General features: G+C 39.7%; 3 protein-coding genes across 3 annotated transcripts in view; 2 read left to right on the top strand and 1 right to left on the bottom strand.

Moving 5' to 3' along the window:
- Nucleotides 1–2,044, bottom strand: part of hip1rb (huntingtin interacting protein 1 related b) — a 28,998-nt gene extending 26,954 nt beyond the window's left edge. The window contains exon 1 of the mRNA XM_071920372.2: nt 1,712–2,044. Coding sequence (XP_071776473.1) covers nt 1,712–1,804 — 93 coding nt within the window. The 5' untranslated portion in view covers nt 1,805–2,044. The remainder of the gene's footprint in view (nt 1–1,711) is intronic.
- Nucleotides 2,045–8,605: 6,561 nt separating this feature from the next.
- Nucleotides 8,606–10,189, top strand: LOC139928049 (hydroxycarboxylic acid receptor 2-like). The gene is made up of 2 exons (XM_071920399.2): nt 8,606–9,708; nt 9,742–10,189. Exon 1 carries the CDS (start codon nt 8,607–8,609, stop codon nt 9,582–9,584), a length of 978 nt encoding a protein of 325 aa, XP_071776500.2. The 5' UTR covers nt 8,606; the 3' UTR covers nt 9,585–9,708; nt 9,742–10,189.
- A 1,400-nt stretch (nt 10,190–11,589) lies between these two features.
- Nucleotides 11,590–12,618, top strand: LOC139928037 (hydroxycarboxylic acid receptor 3-like). The gene has a single exon (XM_071920380.2). The coding sequence runs from the start codon at nt 11,590–11,592 to the stop codon at nt 12,616–12,618; it is 1,029 nt and encodes a 342-aa protein (XP_071776481.1).
- Nucleotides 12,619–14,380: the final 1,762 nt, after the last annotated feature.

Here is a 14,380-nt window from a genome sequence, read left to right as displayed (position 1 = left end):
TATAACCTACGATGCATTATCAAGATCTGACAGTCCTAAGTAAAAGGCAAATAAAAACTTTGACAGGTGAATGAACACCCAGCTCAGGAAAAGCTCACTCCCTTCTAGATAAAGGCATAACACTCAAAGTAATGTAAGACTGAACACCAAGGCAGCTGTGTGGTTTGTTTAGTTACTCAACCTCATTTGAATCTCACGTTTCCACCTCACTGAATTGGGTGTGTGCTACAACCTCCAACAGCAGGCTCCAATACGACCTGATGGCCCGTCTTTAACAGGCTTAAACATTTAGTCTGCAATGCTGTGGAGGTCCCACTGTCTGCATTACTCTATCTTGCTCATCTAAAACAGCAAAAAGGAATGCGTTTCTTCTTCCCGCTTGATTCCGGCTGCGTACGTAACGTTAGTCTGACTGAAGTGAAGTTGGCCGGCAGCCTTGGAAATCACAGAGCCCCTGTTGTGTGAGGAATGAGACAAACCTCATTCCCACAGTGGACACACACACACACACAACAAACCACACAATCTGATTTCTATTTCACAAGCGCAGTAGCCCACAGTGGACACACACACACACACACAACAAACCACACAATCTGATTTCTATTTCACAAGCGCAGTAGCCTATCTCACAGTTCAGTTGTGGCTCTCCGTCTTGCGTCCTGAGTGCCACATTTTACATGGAAAGGTTCACAAAAGAAATGTCTGTAAGGGAGGAAAGGTGGCCAAACAGGACGGACTTGATCAGCATGGTACTGATGGACCGGCCTCAGTGACAGGTGGATGGTGTAGGTTTACACCGCACTGTCTTTCACTGCTGGAAAGTGGTCGACATTGAATCACCTCATGATGTGCATCTGCATATAAAACACTGCTACACTCATAGAGAACGCCTCCCTCTAAAATAGATGATGTTGTTTGTATGTGAGTATAATGGTGTAGGCTAGTTGCTGGTGAAGAAATAAAATGAGTCATAATTCTGAGTGTTATTCATAATGATAATAATAGTCTCAGTTGAAGTCCTTGCTGCAGTAATGTATTCATGAAGTTTGGCTAAAAGGAAATATTTGATGTCATTAACTATGAACTGCAAGTGGCATACCTTCACAAAATTAGAGATCTCCTACAACATACAGGCTTCACGTTGCTGGCTGCATGGTTAATGATGATTTATACTGGAACCAAATGACCAGGAATGATAATACTTTATGTCACATAGCCCAAGAGTAATTTGGGAATAGTCAATAGTGCCCAAAGGCTCTATATAGCATGCTGACCTACAGTATAGGTCTAAGCTTTACCTGAAAGATACTCTCAAATAACTCCTACACCTAGTTCAAATACACATCTCAAATGCACAGAATGAATGTAATGTCTTAGTTTGCTCTAATTGAATTTTTCATCAATTAGACAAATTGCAGTTTTGACTATTTCGTGCTTCTAAGCTAAAAGAGATCATTTTCCTCTAAGTGGAATCCCCCAGTTAACTGGTAAATTAAATAAATGTGGCCTATGCTGTAGACTGTGTAAGCACCAAAACACACACACACACACACACACATTGAAAACTACACACACATTCAGCCCTCCAGTAGGGCCTAAATGAAAGCGGCAGGTGTCTAATAGTTTCTTTGTGTTTCCACCGTGCCAAAACATCAGCAGTACCACCATCTACTGTAAGCTTTAACCCCCAAACCCCGGTGCTGTTTACCTGCTGCTTGTCAAAATGCTCCCTCTCCGCACCTAAATTGGTCTCGGTCCTTCTGGTCTTCACCCTTGAAGGCACCTGTCTTATGCTATTCATCCTCTAGTTTCGATATGACAAGGTAGGCGACGGGTTTTTAGCGACAAAATTTCTCTTCACTCCCCCCCCCCAAAAAACAAATCCAGACGTATATAGCCTGTATTCGGCCAAAAATATCAGAGGTTTCTTCTTCTTCCTAGCAGGAGCGAGAGGCTGCCGAAAGACTCCAGGCTTTCTGTATCTGCCAGTGACATTTCCGAGCAGAGGCAGCGGGATTCATTATAGATGATGCATCGCGGCCGAAGGAGGAAAAGCGAAATGCGAGAAATGCGAGTCTGGCGTGTTTGCGTTACGTGGACGGATCCTCCCCCAAGGTGGAGGAAATGTCTTCTGCGGCCGCCGCTGTCGTCCTCTGACTCATTTTCATCAAACTTCATTTCCCGTATTGCGCACGGATGAGAGCACAGCCTGCCTTCACGCGGTTTAATTAGGGAAGGTTTCACAAATCGTTATTTTGTCCCACTGAGCTCTCTTCCCCCCCCCCCGTGGCATCTCTTTGATCTATATCCCCACACACGGGGCAAACACTTAACTGCACCGTCGTAATTTCAGTGAAATTAAAACCCATGAGGATTATTGCAGACTTTTTTTTTTTTTCCTGATTCACTTGTAATCCGGAGAGCACATCTGTTTTTAGAATAACAGTTAAAGCAGAGCCGGGGATGAATCAGGAAATGTTCCTCAGATTAATATCAAGAGGATATGTGCCTGCATTTGGATAATAGGCCTACATTGTCAGAGACTGGCACAGGGAAATGGCCAGGCTATAAAACATAAAATAATACATATACATATTCAGCAACAACCTCTATTATAGCTTTGTAAGGGTAAAAGGAGGCTCTGGGACATCCTGGGCCTGTAAACAGTATCTGGGACATGCTTGCAGCTATAGTGGTGCCCCTAAGGTTTCCACGAGGAACGCTGACGATGCTGACAGACTGTTTTAAAGGGAGCTGAAGGACAAAATGCCATAGTCACTCTTGAGTATGTCACTTTACAAACTGGAATGCTAAAGCAAAAATATCCTAGAATCAGCCAGCCAGATCAGTCAAGGTAAATGACGAGAATGTGGTCGATAAGAGTTTCATAAGTTGGTCCATTGGTGTATTTTTTCCATTTACTGCAAAACAAAATGCTCCCAGTACGTAGGCTATATGGGATATAAACTGAATGTACAAAACATTAGGGACGTCTTCCAGGTATTGAGTTGCAGCCAGTTACATCTCAATTGCCTCAAAGCTTCAAAATCCTTCACTAACTCATCTGCTTCTCTTCATCTACATCTCCCCCTTTGTGATTGGTCTAAATTGAATGAGGGAAATCAATAAGGGATCATAGCTTTTTCACCTGGAGTCATCTCATCAGTGTACTTCGTGTAAAGAGTTGTACATTCAGTGTATATGATGGGACATTTAAAACTTTATTCTACCCTAACTCTTTGCCATCTGCCACAGAACATTGTGTCTCATGCTTTGGCACAAACTGTGACCTCAGGTATGTGGAAAAACCAGATTTGAATGTCTGAATCGTTGCTTCCTCCATCCCTATCATGTCACATGCAGCTTCGGCCAAAACTTTCAGCAACAAAGCACACAGTCATGGCAAGCTGTGCACATTGAGTAACATGTTGGACGTGACAAATGTGATTGCTTTTTGTTAGACCGCATTTGTACTGGAACGATGTTTATATGTCGACAAACTATCGCTGATGTTTCTCGATTCATAGCTTCTCTATTTCCTCCCATGTATCTCCTAGTGATTGGTTTAAAGTAAATGGGAGTCAAAATAATAATGCTTCAGTTGTTTTTTCCCCATTTACATTTTAGGGCAGTCATGTCATGTTCAGTCATCTTCAAGGTTGCAAGACTGGAATTTCGTGTTCGCCGCGCCGGGTGGAGCAGCCTCCTCGATGTTTTGTTCCCAGGTATGCAGGTGAAGGAAACACAAGGGCTGATGGGACAACAGGAGAGCAGAAACAAAGGGATGTCTTCGCCCCGCAGGCCGAACTGGCTCTTTCACATTCTTCCACTTAGCCTGGCGAACACTGACCGCACATTCTCAAGAAATCTGTGAACTTCTGCTGCTGGGGTCCGATTCACTTCCATGGAAAAAGACAGAATTGACACCTGACGTGTGACGTGTCAGCTCTTTAAAGGTAAAAGACAAGACGGATGTAATGACGTTATAGCACAATATGTCATGTGAGAAAACAGCAGAGATGGATGGAAATTCATCTTAAGAATGAAAAGGCAAGCTGTTGGTTAAATGCTCAGGGGGGAAGCAGATGGTCACTCCCACAATCTCACTTTCTTTCCCTTCACTCACCCTCCGATTTGCAAGCATATGAATATAAGACTCGCTTCATGAATGGTTGGAGTCACATAACCTTTTACAAGATGTTAAATAAGCAAAAACAAGCTTACTTAACAGTTGTATACAATATTCTATGCTGGACACCATTATGAACATTCACACTTTTGTCCTTCTCTCTTCTAAAAAAAACTCCCAAAACAAAACCAAAAAAATGTAATTCCCATGAAAATTAACATTATCTCATACAATTACCCTTTTAATCAATGTTTTGTGTATCAGTACAAAAAAAAGTGTATAAAAATGTTCAAATCATAGCAAAAGCAGCACTTTCAAAGGTTACTCACTAGACAGCAGTATAGGTTTATATACTCTCAGTTTACACTTCCTCGTTTATCCTTCTTACCCTTGTGCAGTCCCTGATTACATAGTGTGCATGAACGAACAAATGTGATTACAAGTGTGACACCGTTAACACAAAAATTGACACAAAAACATCCAGTTACACGCCACGACAATTCAGTCCATGCAAGAGAGAAAGAAGGAAAGAAAGTGTAGAACTACTGTATAAACACACCCCTATACTTAAACACATTAACATACACACATCTACATGTAATCATACATGTGTACACATATACATAAAAGTATATCATTCATAGGAGAACAGCAAACATCAGAGGTGTGACCAAGTCAACTTTGCTCGAGTCCCAAGTCAGTCTCAAGTCTTGAGGCACAAGTCTGAAGTCAAGTCCCAAGTCTAAATGTAGATTACCAAGTCAAATCCAAGTCAAGTCCATGTCATTAATGTCAAGTCTCAAGTCTAAATGTAGAACACCAAGTCAAGTCAGAACAAATCAAGAGTCCAGTATCAATTTAAAGAAAACTAAATATCTAGGACTTTTCAATGCAATATGGTTTTAATAGGATAAAAACTTGGTAAGAGCATCATGAGTTTGATTTCTATAATCAGTTTCAACTTCAATAAATTCAATGATTCCATACAAATTCAGTAAACAGAATTTAAATTCAGTTCTCATAATTTTAAATCTAAGTCATTTACACAAACACAAGATCTTTTGTCAAGACTTTAGAAACCTTTTCAAGTCATCAATGTACAAGTCAAAGTCAAGTCCTAAGTCACCAGAACCCAAGTCAAGTCTCTTCATGCATCAAAACAAGTCTCCATCAATTAAAATTGTGACTCGAGTCTGGCTCTAGTCCAAGTCATGTGACTCGAGTCCCCACCTCTGGCAAACATTACTCCTTTTGTTCATACAATTCTCCTTTCCTCATTTCCCAAGTTTTCTTCAAATAGTCTGCTAACCCAAATATTGAGGGCTTGGAGCCAAAGGGGCGTAAGTGTGATTTTGGGCGAATATGAGTATTATATATCAATTGAAAGGTCTCAGTGAGATCTTTTCAGTGCCAAAAAGGACACAACTGAAATCATGACCCATAAGTTTTAATTAAACAAAAACTGAAAGCCGTAACAGTAAAAGTAGGGTTTTGTTTGCTGTCAAAAGGGCGTAACTACACTTACACCCCTTTTGACACCAAGCAAAACCCAACTTTTGACACTGAACAAGCATTGTGGGTAGAGGATTCTAACAGCACTTAGGTCAACTCAAACTGCATGCTGACGTAAGTAATGCTAGCATGGCAGCATGATCACATCATTTTTAGTATCCTATTCATATCCTAATTAATATTATAGGTCAATATTAGATGAATGTAAATATGTTAATATTCCCATGAAATACTTAGGCCTATAGATTCAAAATGTTATTTTATAATGTTAGGAGTGTGAACTGGTCAAGATAAGCTCTGATAGTAAGACTGCTGGTAGCTGAAGTTATCCCTCAGTGTTATGAGGAGTTTTACAGGTCTTTGAATGTGTCCCAGGACACATCAATAAGTGATGTGTCCTGGAACACATACAAAAATGTATTATACTAGCAAAAGAAAAAAAAAGTAGTAGTTTAGAATCAAAAGTAGTTTTTTATGTCTATAGAGGCTTATTAAAAAAGGTTTATTAAAAGTTTTTAACCGAAAAAATTTATCAATCAATTTGATATGATCCATGTAGCCGACAATTTTAAAGGCCTTGGTGAAAGTTGCTGAGCATTACTTGAAGATAAAGATATTCATTCTGATCTTGTTTTATATTTCAGTGTTGATTGAAGTGTAATTGCTAGATTTGTATTAAAATGAATGTGTTTTACAATTGTTTACTTACATACGCCCATATTCTGCATGGCTGTATTGGGACAATGTTTGTGCCAAAAAGGCGAATTTCACTCTTTTTTAAAAAAGTTAACAAATATAATTCAACTTAAACTGTAGCAGTATTGTTTTTATGGTAATGCTCAATCTGATAACACAAAAAGTAAAAATATTGTGCTTAGTATGTGGTAACGGCAGCTGATCCAAGTTTGATAAAAATTTGTTTTGGCTCTCCTGTAAAATCTACTATAACGCACTTACGCCCCTTTGGCTCCAAGCCCTCGATATCTCATGTTCAAACTATCAACTTAAAATTTCTACGCTCCGACATATATTAAAAAATGACCCCTCTAATTATCTTGTCCCATTGTTTACTATAATAAGGGCATTTTCAGTTTCATTATGATGACATCTGCCTGCAGTGCCGACACACCGGCCTGTTTCAATATGGAGGGGAAACCTGATATTGATACCTGATCTAAGTTGGGCACACATTGATCTTTTCTTCTTGGGCAGGTCATATAGGACATCTTTTTCAGTAAAATATTCATACTTTGATTCACTTCAAATTTCTGCAGCCCATACTTTCAGGAAGACTAGTTCTTTCATAGTGTGTATTGCCCTGCGTGAGCATCCATTTAAGGCCTAAACATGAAGGTTGAGCTATTCTACAACTTCGCCAGTTCAAAATGTAACACCTCCTCCATCCAAAAATTACTTTTTCTCAAGAAAGTTAATCGTAAACATAATTGAAATAGGAAGTATGGTAGATTAAAAAAGATAGAAAGGGTGTTAGTTCTGCAAAACAGGCCTTCTAACAAGTAGTTACAACTAAAAATAAATGAGGCGGTGAGAATATGTTCCCACCTCAAGACGCTTTCTTCTTACATGTGGCCTATACTGAACAAAAATATAAACGCAACACTTTTGGTTTTGCTCCCATTTTTCATGAGTTGAAATAAAAGATCTAAGACTTTTTCTATGCACACAAAAGGCGTATTTCTCTCAAATTTTGTTCACAAATTTGTTTAAATCCGTGTTAGTGAGCACTTCTCCTTTGCCAAGATAATCCATCCACCTGACAGACACACAAAGAGAGACACAGACACATGTATAATACATGTCTTACCATATTTATTACTAAATGCCTATAATGCCAAAATCAGTGCGCCAACCAACCCCGCTCACATTTGACCCAACTTTGTGATGAAATTATGTTAACCAGCTCCCATCACTCATCACAGACTTTCAAATCTTATACCAAAATGTAGCTGATTCCTATGTCTATTAACTAGAAGTAACACATTTCCAATATCTCTATCTAACACAGTTTTATAATACGTTTAGTCCACAGACCACTTTTTTTACTTTCGATACTATAAAAGTGAAATGTTACCCTCACCAAAAAAGTTAGTGACTTTCAGATGTTTTAACATAGTAGATGAGTGCAGGTCAAGAAAGCAAAATTTTGATGTTACATTTTTGTTTCTGTGACCTTCAAAGGACCAGAAAATCGTTGTGTGCCAACCAACCCCTGTTGCCAACCAACCCCGGTCTCCCCTAATTACATTTACAATTACATTTACTCACATTACTGCCTGGGTGTTATCTTAGATTCTGATCTAAGTTTTAATCCCCATATAAACAAGGTGACCAGAACAGCATTCTTTCATCTTAGAAATATTGCCACGGTGCGGCCCTTCCTGACCCAGAAAGATGGCGAAAAGCAAACTTGCACGTTTGTTACAAGTAAACTGGACTACTGCAACACCCTTTTTACTGTCTCATTAAAAAGTCTACTGAGAGGCTTCAGCTTATCCAGAACTCTGCACCTAGACTTTTAACAAAAACAAGGAAGCGAGAGCATATCACTCTGGTTTTAGCTACATTGCACTGGCTCCCAGTGTCCTTTAGAATTGATTTTAAAGGTCTTTTACTTGTATACAAAGCTCTTAATGGCTTAGGACAGGCCTACATTACAGAATCCCTGCTGTTCTATATTTTTTCAAGAGCCCTCAGGTCTAGAAATACAAAACCCCACTCAAAAGAATTCAGCTGTGGTTAACATTTGATGTGTGAAATCCTCTGGCTTCCGTCAGATGTCGAAAAAAGATAACAACTTGTATATTCATCAGGCTCAAAACCACAAACACTTCACTGCATGTTGCAAGTGTGGATTGCAAGAGTTTTGTCTTAAAAGCATGCAGATACTCTTCACAGGGCTGTTTCTTTGACCTGCATCAAACGAAGTAGGACGTAACTCAAAATGCAATGCAATTTCACTGGAACTCTACTAATCACTGTGCTGCCTCCAGTGCTGTTGATTGAGTTTCTTCTGGGTGTCCTTGGTAATGGTTTGGCTCTCTGGATCTTCTGCTTCCACCTGAAGCCCTGGAAGAGCAGCACCGTCTTACTCTTCAACCTGGCGCTGGCTGACTTCCTGCTCAACGTGGCTCTGCCCTTCCGTGCTAGCTACTACTTGTCTGGCATCAACTGGACTTTTGGAGACGCTTTCTGCAACATTTCGCTCTTCATGTTGGCAATGAACCGTAGTGGAAGTATCTTTTTCCTAATGGCCATTGCTGTGGACAGGTACATGCGTGTGGTGCATCCCCATCACCCCATTAACTCTTTGAGTGTCTCCAAAGCAGCATGTGGTGCAGTTGTACTGTGGTTGCTCACAATTTCAATGACGGCTCATCTCCTCACTATACCGTGGAGGAACACAACCTACTGTGAAAGTTTTATGATTCAGACCGAACACAGTCTTAATGTGACTTGGCATAAATCCATGTTTGTCTTGTCCTTCTACGTGCCTCTGGCTGTGATTCTCTACTGCACCTTCCATATTATTGGCTATTTGAGAGGGAGGCAGCTGGCCCAGCAGGCAAAGATCAAGAAGGCTCTGTGCTTCATCACTGTAGTGGTGGTGCTCTTCATCATTTGTTTCCTGCCAAGCAACATCACACAGCTTCTGATCTGGTACAGGACCAAAAAGGTCGCAAACACCCTTCCTCCACCTCAAGTCTGTGCCGCGCTGGAGGACCTGAACACGGCATTTTACATCACCATCAGCCTGACGTATCTCAACAGCATGTTGGATCCTGTGGTCTACTACTTCTCCAGTCCTGCCTTCAAGAACATCTGCAGGAGAGCTGTTCATCTGAGACAAACCGAGGTCACTGGGGACAGCAGTGAGAAGAAAACTCGAGAAACAGGCTCCCAGTCCATCAGCCAACTGTGACAGCCAAGCCGCACTCAACAAGGAGAACATCGCATAAAGAAAGAAGTCAAGATTGAAACCAAGCATCATAGCTAAGATTCTGATTAAAATGTATATATTAATTTATGCGTACCATTAAGGTCAAGTCTAAATAGCAGCCACACAAGTTCGAATTCAGCCTGTGCCCTTTGCTGCATGTCATCCCCTCTCTCTGCCCTGTCTCTCTTTGCTGTGACTGTCTAGTAATGCAGAAATGCCAAAAAAAATTATCTTAAAAAAAAAAAAAAAGTTTATTTTTCATGTTTTTTTCAAAGTTGTCATGCAAGAACTACAACCTGCAGCAGGCAGAACTTTAAATTATAGCCCATTTGTTCAGTATATATTGACTGTTCTTTATTAATGTTAATTCCTTTTGCAAAACCTTCTAAAGGTGCCAATATGCAGTTAAATTGCTAATATTTTCACAACTCCCTAATCACACAAATATACACATTGTTCTGTTGGTGTCTGATGGTACAAGGAATAAAAATTTGCATGTTGATCATAAAGACAAATGTTTTCTTTGATAGTTTTGATATGGATTGCGTGTATACTTTTCACTCAAGTTGACCAAGTCCATAAATTGAGTGCCATGCCCCCAGGCAAAAGATGGATTCATATTAAATTACTTACATTCTCCTATCACTGATCAGCAATGCTTTAGCACAGTAAAGCAATATAATGAACAGAACAAACATCCAACAAAGATGGAAATAAATATTGAAAACTTGTGCTAAACTTGAAAGCTTTTCTCCACAATTGGCTGCATTGCACATAGAAAACCTACTGGCATGCATTAACAGAAATTCATTATAGTACTTTATGTTACGGTACACAAATTACAGGGTAATAACTGTGTAAATACAGAGAAATTATCAGAAAGAAATTGTTAATTTCTGGTAATAACGAGTAACTATTTTGTAATTATAACAGAATAATTTCTCAGTTAAATGCTGGTAATTTCTGGTGAGAACGAGCAATTATTACATAACAGTCCTACATTAATGTAGTAAGTTTTACAATCATTACTGAATAATTCTTCCGTAATACTTTGGAAACATTGGCTTACTGGTCCTTTCCTTCTCTCTTAAATGGGACTTCCATATTCTAGTTCAGAAGACTGATAAGGTTGTTACAGTATTGTTATCCAATACCTATTATGAAAGTACTGTACTGCCAAGTAAAGTCAGGCTTGATTCCTCAATATTACACTGATTATGAGATGAGAGATGATTACTCTGTAGTTACCCTATTCCTTGGTTCAATAGGATGATGAGGTAGTTACCAATACCTATTATGAAAGTACTATCAAGCTTGATGACGTTACTTGGCAGTACAGTTCCCATGGTGTTATCTAGTACTTTCATAATAGGTATTAGTAACTACATCGTCCTACATTAATGTAGCACTTTTAATGCTAATAATTACTGGTTATCACCAGAAATTACCAGCAAAATTACCAGAAATTACACATTACAAAATAGCTACTTGTTATTACCATTAATTACCAGCTACTTTCTGATAATTTCTCTGTAATTACAGTTATTACCCTGTATTTTTTGTACCGTAATGTAAAGTGCTACCATTCATTGGTTTGACTTCTCTGAAGGTCCGGCCCTGTTATCTGTCCACATCTATGGAGACACCATCATGTGAATCACACCCCTAGGCAGATGCTCTTCATTTACTCTGTACACAAGGGGAAATTGGGCATGACACAGACAGTGACACAAACTATATATTGCTGTCTTTACTTAGTACTTTAGCAACCTTCAACGACACCTTGCCTGTGGAAAAAATATAAAAAACAGCTTTATTAATCATCACCAGAAAGTCCTGTCAAGTGAAACTGAGGCCTCACTAGCTTGGACCTTCCAATGCAACAATCGTATTCTTTTTTTTTTACTCCAAATAAGGCGTCGAATGTCAGATCTCTGTTTGATACATTAACATCCACCAGAAAGGTAGAGAAAACTCATCTGTAGCAATGTTGGACACTTGTGTCATTGATGGGGACTTACTTTCTCAACTCCTGCCTCCGCTGCTGGTGACAGAGTTTGTTCTGGGTGTCCTTGGTAATGGTTTGGCTCTCTGGATCTTCTGCTTCCACCTGAAGCCCTGGAAGAGCAGCACGGTCTTTCTCTTCAACCTGGCGCTGGCTGACTTCCTGCTCAACGTGGCTCTGCCTTTCCGTGCTAGCTACTACTTCTCTGGGATCAACTGGACTTTCGGAGACGCTTTCTGCAACATTTCGCTCTTCTCTCTGGCTATGAATCGCGGGGGAAGCGTCTTCTTCTTGATGGCCATCGCTGTGGACAGGTACATGCGTGTGGTGCACCCCCACCATCCCATCAACTCCATGAGCCTTTTTAAAGCTGTGTGGTGTGCTGCTGGACTGTGGGTGCTCACTATATCTTTGAATGTGCACTTACTGACCAACTCTCACCACTTCAGAGCTGGGAACTCCATCAAATGTGAGAGTTTCACCCACAAGGACAGGCTGCACAGCACCGTGTTTCTCCTAGAGTTCCTCCTGTCTCTTGGGATAATACTCTTCTGTACCAAGCGAATTTCAAGCCAGCTGCAGGTCAGAGGATTGGTCAAGGAGGTCAGAATCTGTCGAGTTCAGAGGTGCCTCAGATTGGTTACAGTTATGTTCATTATCTGCTTCCTCCCTAGCAACTTCACATGGGTCCTTATATGGCTGAGGAACAACGGGGACGCTTCGATTGCTAGTAAGAGAGACTGTGATATCCAAAAGGCCCTGGACACCACCTTCTACATCACCATCAGCCTGACCTATCTCAACAGCATGCTGGATCCCATAGTCTACTGTTTCTTTAGCCCTTCATTCAAGAGGATTTGCAAGCAGGTCTTGAAGCTTGATGCGAGAAAGAGCAAAAAAGTCATGAAACAAGGTGGTCAACAAATGTACCGGCCCTCGATATCTCACTCAGCGGTCTCAGTTCCAGTCACTAACAGTAAAAAACAGTCATCTACAGAAGAGCAAAACTGAACTGGAAACAGCCTCAAGCCTCTGAACTATAGCAAAATGATATGGAAATGTGCTGATTAACAAATTCAGATAGACAAATTAGTTTTTATTTGTGACATTAAACTTATCACACTGACATTAATTAATTCATTTTACTTAAAGGCTTACAGGTTTGTAACAACGCATTATGTAATAACATCGCATTATGTAATAACATGACAAAATGTAATAAATTTTCACTTCATTATGTAATAACACCCGCATTTTGCAATACACAGCCTGAACGCAATATGTAATAAATTTCCCCGCATTTTGTAATAAATTATTACATATTGCGGTGGTTATTACAAAATATGGGAGTTGCACTTTTTTTTTGATGAAAATGTAATATGGTGCATTATGTAATAACCAACCAAAATTGATGTCTTTATTCATAAAAATCGTTATAACATTATAACAACAATGTCTATTTTATGCATTCCAGCATGAATCATACCGACACAAAATTCATTTTAAAAAAAAACTACTTATCATGTAGCCACGATAGAAAGAACTTTTCCCCTCCAACACGTCCTTCACTTAAAACAGGCCATAGCTTACATGTTAGACACACATGTAGCCTAACAATACACTATCTGGAAACTACAGATACAGGAAATGACTCGCAGTTGCACCGTCTCGTTTCTAAACCGTCTCTGCTACAACTTTTCCAACTTTTCCAAGTCAATGCAACTTTATTTATAACACATTTGTCATACACAGTGGCAATTCAAGGTGCTTTACAAAGATTAAAAGATTTCTAAGAACAATGAATAAATAAATAGTGGTGTAGATAAAAACAAGATTTAAAATAAGTTTAACATTTTTTAAAGAACTCAAATAACTCAACTTAAAAGCATCCATGAACAGTGTGTTTTTTTTTTTTTTTTTAGATTTATTTTTGGCATTTTTATGCTATATTCAATAGAGTTAGTGAGAGAGAGACAGGAAGGCATGGGAGAGAGAGAGGGGAGGACATGCAGCAAATGACCAGATTCAAACCCGGGTCACTGCAGGAAGGACTGAGTCTTATGGTACGCGCCTTACTCAGTGAGCCACCGGGCCCCAACAGTGTGGTTTTGAGTCCTGATCAATCAATCAAGTTTTTATTTGTCATGTGTAATCATTCAGCTACAATCACAGTTAAATGTAATCCCGTCATTTCTGATTCAAAAGTTTCGAGGATTAGGCTACTTTTAAGGTCGACGGGGAGTCTATTTCAGAGATGTGCAGCATAGTGACTAAAGGTTGCTTCACCAAGTTCAGCCCTGGCACTGGGCACTACTAGCAGCCCACTCCCACTTGACTTGAGAGGCCTGGCAGGAGTGTACTCCTTAAACATATCTGTAATGTATTTGGTCCCACTCCATGTATTGATTTATAAACAAGCAGCATTGCCTTATATTCAATTCTGTGGCTGACAGGAAGCCAGTGTAGTGACTTAAGAATCGGGGTGATGTGGTCTGACCTTTTGGTCCCTGTAAGAACTCTAGCAGCTGCATTTTGAATAAGCTGAAGCTTTTTGATAGTCTTTTTGGGGAGCTCTGTCAAAAGACCATTGCAGTAGTCTGCTAGAAATAAAAGCGTGAATGAGTTTTTCAAGGTCGGCTTTTGACATGAAGTCCCTGAGTTTGGCTGTATTTGTAAGATGATAAAAAGCTGATCTTGTTACTGCTTTTATGTGGCTATTTAGACTAAATACTAACCAACTATTTAACTAATTGTTAAAAATATAACATGTGTA

This window comes from Centroberyx gerrardi, chromosome 8, assembly GCF_048128805.1.
Source record: "Centroberyx gerrardi isolate f3 chromosome 8, fCenGer3.hap1.cur.20231027, whole genome shotgun sequence".
NCBI classification, from domain to species: Eukaryota; Metazoa; Chordata; class Actinopteri; order Beryciformes; family Berycidae; genus Centroberyx; species Centroberyx gerrardi.
Note: the sequence above shows the minus strand (reverse complement) of the source record. Positions and strands in the feature narration are given on the sequence as shown.

Coding starts and splice junctions, on each gene's coding strand:
- LOC139928049 (XM_071920399.2), top strand. CDS start 8,607: ATGCAATGCAATTTCACTGGAACTCTACTAATCACTGTGCTGCCTCCA.
- LOC139928037 (XM_071920380.2), top strand. CDS start 11,590: ATGTTGGACACTTGTGTCATTGATGGGGACTTACTTTCTCAACTCCTG.